Source organism: Mustelus asterias, chromosome 22 (assembly GCF_964213995.1).
Source record: "Mustelus asterias chromosome 22, sMusAst1.hap1.1, whole genome shotgun sequence".
Classification (NCBI taxonomy): Eukaryota; Metazoa; Chordata; class Chondrichthyes; order Carcharhiniformes; family Triakidae; genus Mustelus; species Mustelus asterias.
Genome location: NC_135822.1, coordinates 19,462,962 through 19,481,319, shown reverse-complemented (window position 1 = coordinate 19,481,319; position 18,358 = coordinate 19,462,962). Strand labels below are relative to the sequence as shown.

The following is an 18,358-nucleotide window of genomic DNA, read 5'->3' as shown; positions in this document are numbered from 1 at the left end:
ACAATCAAGGAAGAGCGGGCCATGGCTTCTGAGCTCCCCAGCATCGGATGGGGGGGGTACCCCAAAAATACACTGGGGAATCCCTCTGAGAATGTCACGGGTGATGGTTTACATGACAATTGCCCAGAATCGCAAACTTCCTCTGGACAATTGCCCTGGGTTGGCAACCATCTGAAAATGTGACTTAAATTGCAAGCTTTGGATGGTTTTGACAGAGTTACACCAATAGTTACTCAGAAAAAGTTAGAAGAATTAAAACTTTTATCTTCCTGGTAACTATTATAAAAACCCAGATCAATGCCCCCCACCCCTCCCCCTGCCCCCCCCCCCCCACAGGAGTCCCTCCAAACCCCTGGCTCCCCAGGGACATTCCCATCCCCTGACTAACCACTCTGTGGTGTGGAGATGCCGGCGTTGGACTGGGGTAAACACAGTCAGAGTTTTAACAACACCAGGTTAAAGTCCAACAGGTTTATTTGGTAGCAAATGCCATTAACAGCATGTTACGGAACCGACGAGGGAACGAGCTATTTTGGATCTGGTATTGTGTAACGAGGTAGGTAGAATTAAGGATCTTATGGTGAAGGACCCTCTTGGGTCTAGTGACCACAATATGGTCGAATTTCTGATTCAGATGGAAGAGGAGAAAGTTTGGTCTCAAACCAGTGTCCTCTGTTTGAACAGAGGGAAATATGATAGGATGAGGGATGAATTGGCTAAGGTAGACTGGGAGAGCAGGCTGGCAGGTAGGATAGCTGAGGAACAGTGGAGGATTTTTAAGGAGATCCTTTTCAGTTCTCAGCAAAAATATATTCCAGCAAAAAACAAGGATTGTAAGAAAAGGGAGAACCAGCCGTGGATAACGAAGGAAATAAAGGAGAGTATTAAAATAAAAACAGCTGCGTACAGAGTGGCCAAAAATAGTGGAGAAACAAGTGATTGGGAAAAATTTAAGAAACAACAAAGAGAGACTAAGAAAGCGATAAAGAAAGGAAGGATAGACTATGAAGCTAGGCTAGCAATTAATATAAAAAATGATAGTAAAAGTTTTTATAAATATATAAAAAGGAATAGAGTGGCTAGAGTGAATGTTGGACCCTTGGAGGACGAGAGGGGGGAGTTAATAGTGGGAAATGAGGATATGGCTGAGTCTTTAAATAAGTTTTTTGTGTCGGTCTTCACGGTGGAGGACACAAATAGTATGCCAAATATTAACGATAGAGGGTTGGCAGCAGGAGAAATACTTAATACGATTAATGTTACCAGAGAGGCAGTGCTGGGTAGACTAATGGGACTGAAGGTGGACAAGTCCCCGGGTCCGGATGGAATGCATCCCAGGGTATTGAAAGAAATGTCAGAGGTAATAGTGGATGCGTTAGTGATTATTTATCAAAACTCGTTGCATTCTGGGGTAGTGCCAGTTGATTGGAAAACGGCTAATGTTACGCCGCTGTTTAAAAAAGGAAGGAGACAAAAGGCGGGTAACTATAGGCCGGTCAGCTTAACGTCTGTAGTAGGGAAAATGCTGGAATCCATTATTAAAGAGGAGATAGCAGGGCATCTGGATAGAAATGGTTCGATCAATCAGACGCAGCATGGATTCATGAGGGGAAAGTCGTGCTTGACGAACATGTTGGATTTTTATGAAGATGTGACTAAGGCGGTTGATGGAGGAGAACCGGTGGATGCGGTGTTTTTGGATTTCCAAAAGGCGTTTGATAAGGTGCCCCATAAAAGGCTGCTGAAGAAGATTAGGGCACACGGAGTTGGGGGTAGTGTGTTAAAGTGGATTGGGGACTGGCTATCCGACAGGAAGCAAAGAGTCGGAATAAATGGGTGTTTTTCCGGTTGGAGGAAGGTAACTAGTGGCGTGCCGCAGGGATCGGTACTCGGGCCGCAACTGTTTACCGTTTATATAGATGATCTGGAGGAGGGGACGGAGTGTAGGGTAACGAAGTTTGCAGACGACACAAAGATAAGTGGAAAAGTGAATCGTGTGGAGGACGGAGAAGATCTGCAGAGAGATTTGGACAGGCTGAGTGAGTGGGCGAGGATATGGCAAATGGAGTATAACATTGAGAAATGCGAGGTTATACACTTTGGAGGAAATAATAACAAATGGGATTACTATCTCAATGGAAACAAATTAAAACATGCTACCGTGCAAAGGGACCTGGGGGTCCTTGTGCATGAGACGCAAAAGCCCAGTCTGCAGGTACAACAGGTGATCAAGAAGGCAAATGGGATGTTGGCCTATATTGCGAGGGGGATAGAATATAAAAGCAGGGATGTCTTGATGCACCTGTACAGGGCATTGGTGAGGCCGCAGCTGGAATACTGTGTGCAGTATTGGTCCCCTTATATGAGGAAGGATATACTGGCATTGGAGGGAGTGCAGAGAAGGTTCACCAGGTTGATACCGGAGATGAGGGGTTTGGATTATGAGGAGAGGCTGAGGAGATTGGGTTTGTACTCGTTGGAGTTTAGAAGGATGAGGGGGGATCTTATGGAGACTTATAAGATAATGCGGGGGCTGGATAGGGTGGAGGCGGAGAGATTCTTTCCACTTAGTAAGGAAGTTAAAACTAGAGGACACAGCCTCAAAATAAAGGGGGGTCGGTTTAAGACAGAGTTGAGGAGGAACTTCTTCTCCCAGAGGGTGGTGAATCTCTGGAATTCTCTGCCCACTGAGGTGGTGGAGGCTACCTCGCTGAATATGTTTAAAGCGCGGATGGATGGATTCCTGATCGGTAAGGGAATTAAGGGTTATGGGGATCAGGCGGGTAAGTGATACTGATCCACGTCAGATCAGCCATGATCTTATTGAATGGCGGGGCAGGCTTGAGGGGCTAGATGGCCTACTCCTGCTCCTATTTCTTATGTTCTTATGTTCTTATGTTCTTATATTAGCTTTCGGAGTGCTGCTCCTTCGTCAGATGGAGTGGAAATCTGCTCTCAAACAGGGCACAGAGACACAAAATCAAGTGACAGAATACTGATTAGAATGCGAATCTCTACAACCAACCAGGTCTTAAAGATACAGACAATGTGAGTGGAGGAAGCATTAAGCACAGGTTAAAGAGATGTGTATTGTCTCCAGACAGGACAGCCAGTGAGATTCTGCAAGTCCAGGAGGCAAGCTGTGGGGGTTACTGATAGATCTACCAGGTACACGGTATCTACTCTTGCAACTCGGCCAACGTTGTCTACCTGATACGCTGCAGGAAAGGATGTCCCGAGGCATGGTACATTGGGGAAACCATGCAGACGCTACGACAACGGATGAATGAACACCGCTCGACAATCACCAGGCAAGACTGTTCTCTTCCTGTGGGGGAGCACTTCAGCAGTCACGGGCATTCAGCCTCTGATCTTCGGGTAAGCGTTCTCCAAGGCGGCCTTCACGACACACGACAGCGCAGAGTCGCTGAGCAGAAACTGATAGCCAAGTTCCGCACACATGAGGACGGCCTAAACCGGGATCTTGGGTTCATGTCACACTATCAGTAACCCCCACAGCTTGCCTCCTGGACTTGCAGAATCTCACTGGCTGTCCTGTCTGGAGTCAGTACACATCTCTTTAACCTGTGCTTAATGCTCCCTCCACTCACATTGTCTGTATCTTTAAGACCTGGTTGGCTGTAGAGATTCGCATTCTAATCAGTATTCTGTAACTTGGTCTCTGTATGCCCTGTTTGAGAGCAGATATCCACTCCATCTGACGAAGGAGCAGTGCTCCGAAAGCTAATGGCATTTGCTACCAAACAAACCTGTTGGACTTTAACCTGGTGTTGTTAAAACTCTTACTGTGTTAACCATTCTGCCACAGTATTCCCCAAACTCCTGACCCCGCACTGAAATTCTCCACCCACACATGACTCTTCTGCACCCCCTCCCTCGATCTACCTGCCTGCAATCCCAACCCCAAGCCAACTACCGCCATCCCAATGCCCCATAGCCTGACCCGTCCTGACCCAACCCTCACAGGCCTGGTCCAACTGCTCCTCCAACCCAATCCCCACCCTCCCTCAGGCCCAGCTCAACCCCCACCCCCTGTTGAGGTTGAATGCATACATCATCACCTTGCCCAATGTCCAAAACCCCTCAAAATCCAACACCACCCTATTGAAGTCTGACCACCCCCCCCAAACTCCGTCATCACCTATCATCCCCCATCCCTCATGCCTCCCCATCATTACCTCCTTGCCCCTCCCACCGCACCATTGGGATTTAATATAGGAACACCCAGTATTGTGAGGGCTGCTATCCCGACTGACCAGCATTACCAGACAGATCCTGCTACCCTCTCCACGCTTGACTCTTCCCCTTTCCTCAAAGATTGCCCTCCTCCCAACTACCCCTTCACTGCTGCCCCTACCCCTAATCCTTGCTTCCCCATCAAGGGTTGCCTACCCTACAAGATTGACCTGGAGTCTCAAAGAATTGAAGGTCAATCTCCAGGATACTGTTATGTGCAATTCTGGAGAAATACCATTAGGACATTAAAAAGTATCTTTTTGGTCATTTTCATTGAACATTTCTCTTTATCAGATATAAAAACATTGAAAATGAGAAATAAAAAGCCTGGCTGTCGAACCAATTGAGTAATGAGTATTTTATTTTCCAATTGGCTTAGGAAGGCAGTACATCAGAAGGATGTGTTGGCCAATTAATGGCTGGATTGGGGGGGGCAAGTCATGCGATGAAACCTTCAAGAATACACTTAGACGCAGTTGGCAAACCTACCCCCAACCCCTCCCCCAACTCCTTCTCTGTTGAAGCAGACAGATGGTTCCTTTGTTCTGACTCTGCCACTCGGCTAAAGTCTCTCTTCTCATGATCACAGGAAGTGTTGCCTCACCTTCAATGAACCTTTCCACCAGCACATTCAGGTTGTCCTCCCCGGTGAGACCTCGGATCTGCTGAAAGGCGGCTTCATACATCTCGAGAGTCTCTTCCTTCGCATCCTTCCTTTTCCTTGCTGAGTCTCCGTGCTCTGTGGGCAAAGTTCAAAGTTCAAGGACACCGGTGAATATTAAAAACAGACTTGCATTGATAGAGCATCTTTTAATAACGCAGGATGTCACAAAGTGCTTTACAGCCAGTGGAGTACTTTTGAAGCATAATCACAATTATTATAAGACAATACTTGCCTAACTCTTGGTGATACCACTATCTTCGCTTTTTACTTGTACATCACCTGCAGTCACTGGTATAACTCCCATTAGGAAACGAGGTCAGAGCTCAAAGTTTGATATTGATGCTAGGCTGCTCCATTCATTTAGATTTGCCTGCACAGGCACCATTGGCGAGGTGAAAATTTCAGCCCACCTCTCAGCTTCTAATTTTCCACCTAAGATCTTTATACATTCCTTTGCAATGCAGTCCCAGCAGGAACAGGAGCTGGGCTCGCACTGCCAGGTGGCTCAATGTGGCTGTTGTTCCACACAGGACACAGTCGTGTATGAGTTATGTTACTGGGCTAATAATACAGTGAATGTGATTTCAACTCCCACTCCAGGCAGTTTGAGCATTTGAATTCAGTTTTTAAAAATCTGTTGGAGTCATACTGCACAGAAAAAGGCCCTTCAGGCTATCACGTGTACGTCGGCCATCAAGCACCAATCTATTCTAATCTAATCCCATTTTCCAGTACTTGGTCCATAGCTTTGTTATCAGTAAATGTGGCTGTAAAGCTGTCAAACTGTTGTAAAAACCAAAATGGTTCATCGATGTCCTTCAAGGGAAGGAAACCTGCCATCTTTACCCGTTCTGTGTCTATGGGCAGGATCTTCCAGTGCCGCTGATGTCTAAGGCATTTTGTGTGGCTTATCCATCCCACCATCAGGTGATTCGCCACAGGGGGTGGGGAGCAATCACCTTCGGCAGGACCAGAAGATCCATTTGGCAGAAAGGGCTGGAAAATCCTGTCCTATTTGTGACTCCTGTCCCACATCAATGTTTGACTCTCTGGAGTGACCGAAGAACATAGGAAATAGGAGCAAAAGTAGATCATGTGATCTCTCGCGCCTTCTCAGCTATTCAGTATAATTGTGACTGATCTTCTGCCCAACTCCACATTCTGCCTGCTGCCCACATCCCTTGGCCTGGTGAGACACTCAGTTTTATCAAACCATTATTATATAACCATGCACAGGCAATAAATACCAACCTTGCCAATGACACCCACAGTATGAGAATGAATAATAAAAATGTGTGTCCCTCAGGCCGGCTCTGGCTATTATTAAACTGACATCTCTGTTGATGAGGGGATTTTATTATCTTTACCTCGTTTGTAGGTGCCGTGTAATGTCTCATCTTCATTCAACCGCTCCTGAGTTTTAATTCCCATGAACTCCTTCAGCTTTCTGTCATGGTCAATGACTCGCTGAAGTTCCTTCATCTCGGCCGCATGCAATGCCAGGTCCTTCTCTGCCTTCTCCTTCAGTTGCTGCATCTTCGTCTGTGCCTCATCCCTACACCAGGTCATTGCAAACAGGTCAACCAGAGGTCAGCCATCACCACTTTACTACACAGAAATATTCTCTAACATTCTCTACAAGATGCTGACTCCTTGCTGGAGTTTGTTTCGCAGTTCGCAGATGACACTAAGATGAGTGGTAGAGCAAAGTGTGCAGAGGACACAAAGTCTGCAGAAGGATATAGATAGTTTAAGTGAGTGGGCAAGGTTCTGGCAGATGGTGTACAATGTTGGTAAATGTGAGGTCATCCATTTTGGCAAGAATAGGAGCAAAATGGACTCTTACTTAAATGGTAAAAAATTGCAGCATGCTGCTGTGCAGAGGGACCTGGGTGTCCTTGTGCATGGATTGCAAGTTTGTAGGGCCAGCAGGTAATTAAGAAGACAAATGGAATTTTGTCCTTCATTGCTAGAGGGATGGAGTTTAAAAACAGGGAGGTTATGTTGCAGCTGTATAAAGTGCTGGCGAGGCCACACCTGGAGTACTGTGTACAGTTTTGGTCTCCTTACTTGAGAAAGGATGTACTGGCATTAGAGGGGGTACAGAGGAGATTCACTAAGTTGATTCCGGAGTTGAGAGGGTTGGCTTGGGGAGAGACTGACTAGACTAGGACTATACTCATTGGAATTTAGAAGAATGAGGGGGGAATCTTATAGAAACATATAAAATTATGAAGGAAATGGATAAGATAGAAGCAGGGAGGTTGTTTCTACTGGCGGGTGAAACTAGAACTATGGGGCATAGCCTCAAAATAAAGGGGAGCAGATTTAGGATTGAGTTGAGGAGGAACTTCTTTACCCAAAGGATTGTGAATCCAGGGAATTTCCTGCCCAGTGAAGCAGTTGAGGCTGCCTTGTTGAATGTTTTTAAGGCAAAGATAGATAGATTTTTGAACAGTAAAGGAATTAAGGGTTATGGTGAGCGGACAGGTAAGTGGAGCTGAGTCCACGTAAAGATCAGCCATGATCGTATTGAATGGCGGAACAGGCACGACGGACCAGTTGGCTTACTCCTGTTCCTAGTTCTTATGTTATTATTGTTTCCCATGGATACAGGTCATTATTCTCAGGATGTCAATGTCATAGGCAAGACCAGCCCATGATCCAGTTGTCCTTGAGAAGGTTGATTTGGATCTTTTCCTTGAACTATAGTTCAAGACTTTGTCGTGGTTTTTGACACAATTGAGACCATTTCAGAGTCAACCACATGTGTTAGCCTAGACATTGAGTGTCTGATCACTATTAAGCCATGGGAAACAACGCCGTGAGGCCAACCTGTCCATATCCAATGTCCATCTGGAATCACTAGATAGCAATAAAGGCCAAGGTCTCTGGCTGTACTTTCCTGACCCTAGCTTCTGAACACTGAGCCCGATTATATTTCTTTAATTGCCTGAAATCAGTTAACTCGGCACAGACTATGACCCATAACCTTGCTGGTCTACATGCCACAACTACTCACTGCTTTAACTCGTTGAACCTGCAGAGAATTAATCGGAGACAGTTTCCTCTTTGTGTTTTAGTTTCCCTGATATCAGGTCACTGAAGCACAAATAAATTCTTACGTCACATAATTCTATTTGTCCCATATTGTCCAACCTGGACTAACTGTATGTAGTACAGAACAGGACAGCATTGGTAGGAGGGGTTAATGGCTGTTTCTATGGGATAATCTTTAAATCATTTTTCTAGACTGCATTAAATTCAGTCTCACAACACACACTATTTCACTCATATCTGGGGCAATGTCAGGAATTCATAGAAATGTACTTGTTCCCGGCATTCCCCACTTCAAAATCACCCCACAGTTTGGTGGGATATTTCATAAGAATGTACTAATCCATTCATCATCAGTCGAGGTGAACTGGGTTGAGAAGGAATGTCTCCTCGGTGCTGTATGCTCACCTGGCTTCATATGCGGCAGTCGAAGTGTCAATCACAAAACCAATTTCCTTCCGAATCTCCAGAAGTTCCTAATCAAAGTAATCAAGCACACAATATCTGGGGTTAGACCACATGTTAGGGAGGAATGAATGCCAGCCGATTTCTACACAATTACAACAGCTGCTCTGTAATTCTAGTCAATGATTAACCAACAACCAAAGGAAAGAACATAGGAACCGCCATTCAGCCCCTTCATCCCTTGCTGCCTTTCAATTAAATTATGGCTAAGGGAGTGTGATTGGTCTTGTATGTAAATTTGCCAATCAGTGCAGAGCAGAGTTTATTTGGTTTGGAATCTGAAGAATATTTACATTGGACTCGAAATGTTAACTCTGTTTCTCTCCCAACAAAATGCTGCCAGACCTGTTGAGTCTTTCAGAATTTTCTGTTTTCATTTCAGATTTCCAGCATCTGTAGTATTTTGCTTTTGGTATACAAAGTTGGGATCACCCTCTGTGGCTCTAGACCAGGTTATGGGTTCAAATCCCACCAGGGCAGGTTGTGAAACTGAATTCAGTAATTTGTGGGCTAGCACAGGGAAGCAATTGGCCAGGATGTCTACACACACTTCCTCTTCCATCATTATGTGGTTAACTGCAACTGGGGATGGATGATAAATATTAACCTCAACAGATTGACCCAAGGATAAACTGAGAAACTAAGCATCTCCAATGCCTCAAGCTGAGAGAGGCTGAGTGACGGTTTAATTAGACACTTTGTTGTGATGTGGCTTCAGAGCTTCCCTCCTGAGGTGTGGTCTGAAGGTCAAAGAACTCTGAGCAGCAGTCCCTGACCAACTCACCTTCTCAGCAAAATGAGGAACTGCCCTGATTGGGAGAAAGAATATCCAAAAAGAGATAATTGAGAATAATTTTTTAATCCTTACTTTTCCCAGTTTCTTCTGGAGCTGCTGAAACCTTGAGCGTTCAACGCGTAGTGTATCGATCTGCTCCCTCAACTCTCCATTCCTCGTAAGATGGGTATTGAACTTCCTCAGTGTCTAAAGACAAGGGACAAATTATTTCATGTGATAGGACAGTAGAATTATCAACCGTGTTTGGATGTATTCCTGGAGATCTGATCATATGACTGCCCACCTTAATCCACCCCATTTTTAACCCCAAAAACTGGTAGAATGGGAACAGGTGAGATGTAAAACTTTTCAAACTCTCAACCCTGACCCTAAGTCCATATTTAACAGAAGGCAGACTAGGGGTGGGCAGTCATCCCACTCCCAGGAGGTTGGTTGACCATAAATATTATAATAAGTATTAAATAATATAATTAAATATTATAGTAAGCCTGGGAGCCTCACATTTACTTTCCCTTAAAGATTTGACCCTGGCTGTCTGGATTTCCTAAGCCTTGAGAAAACTGGCAGCTCAAGGGAGGAGGTGGACAATTTTGAGGAAAGACAAGTGCCTTTGCAGCACTGCTTGTGGGCCAGGAAGATTAGAAGTGCTTCCTCACTCAATCCTCCTCCTCCCAACCCACCCAGCTTACTTCCTTCTCAGGTATCCTGTCGCCATTAGATCTTCACAATCCAAAGATCACCCCAGAGTTAAGAATTGGACCATTCCCCCAACGGCCCCCAGGCCTCCCCAAAGTTGGGGATCCTCTTACACTCCCAGTAGCAGCTGTAGGCTCCTCGCCTGGGGTTGTGCCCTACTCTGGAGACCCCTTTGCCTAACTGGAAACCAAGCTTGTCAATTGGGTTGAATTCAGTGCAGGGCTCCTGTCAAATAAAGTCCTCTTGTTGTGGGGTTAAGATTCTACAGCATACAGCAAAACCTGGACTTGCGGATTTGCTGTCTGAACCTCTGATCCCTGCTCGGAAAACCCGCCCATCAATATCGGGCCCTTTGGGGATGGGTTTTGACTGGCCATCAACAAAAAGCTAACTTTGCCAGTATTTGACAAAAAAAATAAAGACAACACACCAATCTTTTTAATGCCCCTCTGATTTCTGTCCTGGGTTTTGTTTACAGCAGTTTCCTGGAGATTAATCTTTACTTCCCAGAAACTCCAGGCCAATCCTTGAAGTTTGACAACTTTAAAGAATAGTGTGTGGCATGGTGGCACAGTGGTTAGCACTGCTGTCTCACAGCACCAGGGACTCGGGTTCAATTCTGGCCTTAGGCGACTGTCTGTGCGGAGTTTGCACATTCTCCCTGTGTCTGCGTGGATTTCCACCGGATGCTCCGGTTTCCTCCTACAGTCCAAAGATATGCGGGTTAGGTTTATTGGTCATGCTAAATTGCCCCTTAGTGTCAGGGGGACTAGCAAGATAAATACATGTGTTACGGGGATAGGGCCTGGGTGCAATAGTTGTTGGTGCAGGCTTGATGGGCCGAATGGCCTCTTTCTGCACTGTAGGGATTCTATGATTAGAAAGCCTTCCATTTCAATTCTGGAATCCAGTACAGAACTTTTAAATCCATCTTTATATACTCAGTTACACTACAGACGAATGTTGGGATGCTGTAAGCTACCTTTATCTCCGCCCAGGAAGTGGGAGGAATTACAATAACTCAGCTTGTGGAAGGTGGAGAAATGTTACACATTTTAGTAAAAAGTCCCCTTACCGTCAATGCAAAACATGACTTAGCCCAGCATTGCCTTGAGATTTAAAAGCAAGGGATCTTATATTCAAAACGTGCTCTCCATTGATTTGGCTGGGCAGCAACTAAAACAGGTTGCAACTGGCATTAATATCCCAGGGACCAAAAACATGTCGCACTCCTCAGGAACCATTCGGTTTGTTAACCGCGCATGGCTGGACATTTGCCAATGGGTTTCACTGCAAGCAGACTTACGTTTGCTTGCTATTGTAAAGTGAGACAGCACTGACTTTATGGTAGTGTAAAGGTGATTGAGAGAGGTCAGGCATGCGTTGTTGTGACAATTTGAATGCAGGCTGGTCTCGAAAGTCTCCAGGTCTGTACAGTACAAAACTAACAAAGATAAGATAAATCTGATTCATCATTCAATATTCACTTTGGGAGTTCTCTACGATGTTTTCTCTTGGTTTGCACACAACCACATCAAGGAAATTAATCTTCAATTTCTGTTCAGTTCTCAGCTCTGATATGTTCAAAAGTCCTGTTGATGTTTGTCTTGATACATGGAGTGGAACTGAACCCAATATGAGGTGTGCAATAGAGAGATTATCAATTTGGGACTTTACAAAGAGACCCACTCTAACTATATCAGAGCTTGTAGTTATCTGATATTTTTGATCTTACTATCTGTTCTAATTATTGTAAATTCATCATGTCAGCAGCATTTTGCCTCAGTGTTGCTGATGTTTTCCTATTCTCTGGTCATATTCTGAGAATCCTTACCCTGTCCAACCTGTCCTCCATGATCCCAATGTTCTTCACCACCTGTTCATTCATTGCTTGAACATTAACACCTTTACTCAATCCCTTCTTCTGCTCAAAGATGTTTTGCTCCAACTTTTTTATCTGTATTAAAAAGGGTTTGAAAAGAAAGATAACTTCATTCGCTTATTGAATAAGAAATAACCATAAACATCATGAACACACACCTGCATATATAGACACATATGCAGACAGACACCTGCATATACAGACACAGAAACACACCCCCACATATAGATACAGAAACACATAGCAGATATACAGACACAGAAACACACACACACATATACAGACACACAGCCGCATATACACACAGAGACACACATCCACATATAGACACAGAAACACACGCCCACATATACAGACACAGAAACACACGCCCACATATACAGACACAGAAACACACACCCACATATACAGACACAGAAACACACACCCACATATACAGACACAGAAACACACACCCACATATACAGACACATAGTCGCTTATACAGACACAGAAACACACACCCACATATACAGCACGCAAACACATACTCACATATACAGACACACACCCACATATACAGGCCACAAATACACACTGACATGTACAGACACACGCTGATACCCATCTGCATATACAGACAAACACTCATAGTCACACATCTGCATCTGACACAGTGACACATACACACTGATACATGACCACAATGGCACATTCTTGCATGTACAGTCACAAACACACTGACAGACACATGCACATAGATACAAACACGTTTCTTTTGCATAAAACATACACACACCTAGATACAGACACACAAACAGACAGACTCTTACTTACAGACAGGGACACATAAACACGGGCACATATGTACACACAAACAAACTGCAAGAAGATACTAGAATGTGTGTCTGTGCTCATAGTTACTATGGAGACAGGATATTGCTCTCCATTATGTCACAGGGGATGGGACAATCTCCCCAGGTTGCTCTGGTACATTCCCTAGGGACCAGGTCCTGCAGCTTTGAGTAGTTCATTTATAACCCCCTGGGAAATGATACAGCAAATGGTTAACAAAGGATAAGGTAGCCAAATAATAAAACACTGTGGTCTCAGAGGGTTGGTGCACTGGCTTGGTTAATGCTGAGGAATTCAATGTACAAGGTTTCAGATTTGATCCCCAGTATGAGTAACTATTTTCAGCAGTGTAGCTGTTGTCCTGATGGCTCTTGGATTAGAGGAAAAACAAGTAAGGATTCCTTCTTCCAATCATTTCTGGTGGCCCTGGGTGGAAAGTCTGGATTGGCTTTGGTTGACTAAAATGACCTCCTGCTACTCATTGTGTGCATACTCACCTGAAGAAAAGTCACTGGAGCACCAGACACCCTATCTGAGGATAACTGAGGGAAATTTTAACTGTATGAAAAGTGGGCAGACAGACTTGTAAAATGGAGATAGCACAAGAAGCACTCTATTCCTGCTTCTTCTCGAGTCAACAAGCCCTAACTATCCAGGCACCTTGAAGCACCTCCATGAGCCAGACACCAAACAAAGGTCCTATTCTGTCAATGAACCCATCTTAATCCTGGGAGTGGAAGTCCAGCAAAGGAAACCCCGACATATAAAACCCAGTCCCAACACCAAATTCTCCTTTGTGGGGCCAGGAGGAACTGGAGCACAGGCCTCACCTGGCCTGGACCTCACCAACCTCAGACTTCACCACAACCCAGCTTGCTTCAACCCTTGGTTCCTCAACATGGACACTCTTACCTGCCCCTTCCCCCGCCCTGGACTATCCCCCAACTTCCCTCATGCTTTGGGCTAGAAATTTTCTGGTGGTATGTCAGTGAGGCCCAGTCACGAGAATCACCAGATCCTCACACTGCTACCCCCAGATGTACTGGCCACTCATTAGTCACATTCCCCTCCAGGAATTCCCAATGTCCCCGGTGAGACCCAAAGACTCTTATCTGCACCTCCTGCTCCAGGTCCAGGATCATTTGCTTCTCTCGGGCAATCTGATCCTCCAGTTCATCCTGGTAGCTCAGCATGTTCTGAACACTCTCCATGTTCTCTTGGTCCTGCTGCAGGTTGCGTTTACTGTCTAAAAGCTGGAGGTTCAACATCAATTCCCCACGGTCCTTTTCCAGATTCTCAATTTCTGCCCTGGCAAAACCAGAAGGGTTAGGAATTGACACTCTTTTCCAAACAGTGGTGCAAAAATTGGACAGATTAGTGACTTCTTAAACCATCGACAGTGCTCACAACTTATGTCAAGATAAACTATCAGTATCAAACATCCAGGATAGTAACAGCAAAGGTTATATACAGAGTAAAGTTTCATCTGCACAGTCTTATCGAACACATCCAAGGGAAATACAACACAAGGTCAGAAGCAAAGTAAATAAAGTTCCCACTACATTGTCTCACTAAATAATCTGAGAATGGGCTAATATCGAGTTAATCTATTCCCATTTATCCCAGCTTCAAGTTAGACTTTCAGTTCTGGTATTTTTAATGGCGATTGAATAATTGGTGGATTTTCACTGTAAATGGCACCTTCTAGGAAGAGGGCATTGTCTGCCCAAAAATCCTGTTCCCTTAAATCCATTGTAAAGATCTCTTCATCAGACCACACGGACAAAGAGATGAAAGGCTAATGCAGCCACTTACACTTCCCCGCTGGCTGACTGCACTTTTATTCTGCAGAGTTCCACAGATATCACACGGGGACCAATATCCTGGCCGGTAGGTTGGCTAAGGTTACTGGGGAGAATTTAAACTAGATAGGTTGGGGGGAGGGGAGCTAGAAGAGTTGACTAGGATCAAGGAACTAATTGATGGGGTGGAGGATGCAGGGGTAAGGGGAATTACAAAATTAATGGTAGAGGAGAGGGTGCAAGTGAATGAAGGCGGTAATTTAGATAAGGGAGTAGAGGGAGAGGGTGTTCGCGACTCATCAAAGCGGGTCCAGATAAAAGCTGGAATAAGGACACTTTGCCTGAATGCACGAAGCATTCGGAACAAGGTAAATGAGTTGATGGTGCAAATCAGCACGAGTGGGTACGATCTAGTGGCCATTACAGAAACGTGGCTGAAAGGTGACCAGGACTGGGAGATGAATATCCAGGGGTATCAGGCGTTTAGGAAGAATAGACAGGAAGGAAAAGGTGGTGGGGTCGCGCTATTAATAAGAGATAATATCAGGGTAGTACTGAGGGATGACATAGGCTCTGAGGAACAAAACGTGGAATCATTATGGGTAGAGATGAGGAATAGTAGAGGAAGAAAGACACTAGTAGGTGTGGTATATAGGCCCCCAAATAATAATGTTGAGGTAGGGAGGGCTATAAACAAGCAGATAAGGGATGCGTGTAAAAACGGAACGGCAATAATCATGGGGGACTTCAACATGCACATTGACTGGCAGACTCAAGTCGGTAAGGGTGGAATGGAGGAAGAGTTCTTAGAATGCTGTCGGGATAGTTTCCTTGAACAGCATGTTACGGAACCGACGAGGGAACGAGCTATTTTGGATCTGGTATTGTGTAACGAGGTAGGTAGAATTAAGGATCTTATTGTGAAGGACCCTCTTGGGTCTAGTGACCACAATATGGTCGAATTTCTGATTCAGATGGAAGAGGAGAAAGTTTGGTCCCAAACCAGTGTCCTCTGTTTGAACAGAGGGAAATATGATAGGATGAGGGATGAATTGGCTAAGGTAGACTGGGAGAGCAGGCTGGCAGGTAGGAGAGCTGAGGAACAGTGGAGGATTTTTAAGGAGATCCTTTTCAGTTCTCAGCAAAAATATATTCCAGCAAAAAACAAGGATTGTAAGAAAAGGGAGAACCAGCCGTGGATAACGAAGGAAATAAAGGAGAGTATTAAAATAAAAACAGCTGCGTACAGAGTGGCCAAAAATAGTGGAGAAACAAGTGATTGGGAAAAATTTAAGAAACAACAAAGAGAGACTAAGAAAGCGATAAAGAAAGGAAGGATAGACTATGAAGCTAGGCTAGCAATTAATATAAAAAATGATAGTAAAAGTTTTTATAAATATATAAAAAGGAATAGAGTGGCTAGAGTGAATGTTGGACCCTTGGAGGACGAGAGGGGGGAGTTAATAGTGGGAAATGAGGATATGGCTGAGTCTTTAAATAAGTTTTTTGTGTCGGTCTTCACGGTGGAGGACACAAATAGTTTGCCAAATATTAACGATAGAGGGTTGGCAGCAGGAGAAATACTTAATACAATTAATGTTACCAGAGAGGCAGTGCTGGGTAGACTAATGGGACTGAAGGTGGATAAGTCCCCGGGTCCGGATGGAATGCATCCCAGGGTATTGAAAGAAATGTCAGAGGTAATAATGGATGCGTTAGTGATTATTTATCAAAACTCGTTGCATTCTGGGGTAGTGCCGGTTGATTGGAAAACGGCTAATGTTACGCCGCTGTTTAAAAAAGGAAGGAGACAAAAGGCGGGTAACTATAGGCCGGTCAGCTTAACGTCTGTAGTAGGGAAAATGCTGGAATCCATTATTAAAGAGGAGATAGCAGGGCATCTGGATAGAAATGGTTCGATCAATCAGACGCAGCATGGATTCATGAGGGGAAAGTCGTGCTTGACGAACATGTTGGATTTTTATGAAGATGTGACTAGGGCGGTTGATGGAGGAGAACCGGTGGATGCGGTGTTTTTGGATTTCCAAAAGGCGTTTGATAAGGTGCCCCATAAAAGGCTACTGAAGAAGATTAGGGCACACGGAGTTGGGGGTAGTGTGTTAAAGTGGATTGGGGACTGGCTATCCGACAGGAAGCAAAGAGTCGGAATAAATGGGTGTTTTTCCGGTTGGAGGAAGGTAACTAGTGGCGTGCCGCAGGGATCGGTACTCGGGCCGCAACTATTTACCATTTATATAGATGATCTGGAGGAGGGGACGGAGTGTAGGGTAACGAAGTTTGCAGACGACACAAAGATAAGTGGAAAAGTGAATCGTGTGCAGGACGGAGAAGATCTGCAGAGAGATTTGGACAGGCTGAGTGAGTGGGCGAGGATATGGCAAATGGAGTATAACGTTGAGAAATGCGAGGTTATACACTTTGGAGGAAATAATAACAAATGGGATTACTATCTCAATGGAAACAAATTAAAACATGCTACCGTGCAAAGGGACCTGGGGGTCCTTGTGCATGAGACGCAAAAGCCCAGTCTGCAGGTACAACAGGTGATCAAGAAGGCAAATGGGATGTTGGCCTATATTGCGAAGGGGATAGAATATAAAAGCAGGGATGTCTTGATGCACCTGTACAGGGCATTGGTGAGGCCGCAGCTGGAATACTGTGTGCAGTATTGGTCCCCTTATATGAGGAAGGATATATTGGCATTGGAGGGAGTGCAGAGAAGGTTCACCAGGTTGATACCGGAGATGAGGGGTTTGGATTATGAGGAGAGGCTGAGGAGATTGGGTTTGTACTCGTTGGAGTTTAGAAGGATGAGGGGGGATCTTATGGAGACTTATAAGATAATGCGGGGGCTGGATAGGGTGGAGGCGGAGAGATTCTTTCCACTTAGTAAGGAAGTTAAAACTAGAGGACACAGCCTCAAAATAAAGGGGGGTCGGTTTAAGACAGAGTTGAGGAGGAACTTCTTCTCCCAGAGGGTGGTGAATCTCTGGAATTCTCTGCCCACTGAGGTGGTGGAGGCTACCTCGCTGAATATGTTTAAAGCGCGGATGGATGGATTCCTGATCGGTAAGGGAATTAAGGGTTATGGGGATCAGGCGGGTAAGTGGTACTGATCCACGTCAGATCAGCCATGATCTTATTGAATGGCGGGGCAGGCTCGAGGGGCTAGATGGCCTACTCCTGCTCCTATTTCTTATGTTCTTATGTTCTATAGAAAGGTGATACTTACAGCTGCTTCCTGATCAGCTGCTGTGACTCGAGAGTGTAGGCCTGCCGATCTCCCTCCATGATCCGAAACTGATGCTGCAGCTTTGCCAGCTCTGTTTCAGCTGTAAGAAAACAACTGAGACCTCAGTGTGTGTGTGTGTGTATACAGGGGCAACAAATGTATGTGTAAAATCACAGTGCCTCCTGTATCATTGTCAAATACTCCAAAACTGCATCCTGATCAGAATTAAGATGCTAAATACATTTCCTACCAAGTCCCTCCATGTCTCCATCACTGCCATTGGAACGGTTGCTTGAGGCACTCCCACGAGGCATTGTTATCTTCTAGATTATCTGTGAAACACAAAAATGATTTTGATTGATATTTAGTTTCTTGCCACCTGGATTCCATCCTGTGACCATGTTAGTTGATGCAGGGACGGACAATGCCATAGGAACAGGAGTGGGCCACTTAGCCCAATGAGCCTGTTACGCCATTTAATGAAATCATGGCTGATCTGTGGCCCAAATCCATATACCTGCTTTGACCCATATCCCTTAATACCTTTGTTTAACAAAAATTATCTATCTCAGATTTAAAGATAGCAACTGATCTAGCATCAACTGCCAATTGTGGAAGAGAATTCCAAACCTCTACCGCCCCTTTTTGTGTA

At 44.9% G+C, this 18,358-nt stretch overlaps 1 protein-coding gene across 1 annotated transcript in view; it reads right to left on the bottom strand.

Annotated features, from left to right (window-relative positions):
* odad1 (outer dynein arm docking complex subunit 1) overlaps window positions 1–18,020 on the bottom strand; it is a 32,986-nt gene extending 14,966 nt beyond the window's left edge. The window contains exons 1-8 of the mRNA XM_078239741.1: window positions 17,957–18,020; window positions 17,707–17,806; window positions 13,770–13,959; window positions 11,770–11,892; window positions 9,312–9,425; window positions 8,387–8,454; window positions 6,289–6,476; window positions 4,862–4,996 (exon numbers count right to left, since the gene is read on the bottom strand). Coding sequence (XP_078095867.1) covers window positions 4,862–4,996; window positions 6,289–6,476; window positions 8,387–8,454; window positions 9,312–9,425; window positions 11,770–11,892; window positions 13,770–13,959; window positions 17,707–17,806; window positions 17,957–18,020 — 982 coding nt within the window. The remainder of the gene's footprint in view (window positions 1–4,861; window positions 4,997–6,288; window positions 6,477–8,386; window positions 8,455–9,311; window positions 9,426–11,769; window positions 11,893–13,769; window positions 13,960–17,706; window positions 17,807–17,956) is intronic.
* Between the last annotated feature and the right edge of the window lie 338 nt (window positions 18,021–18,358).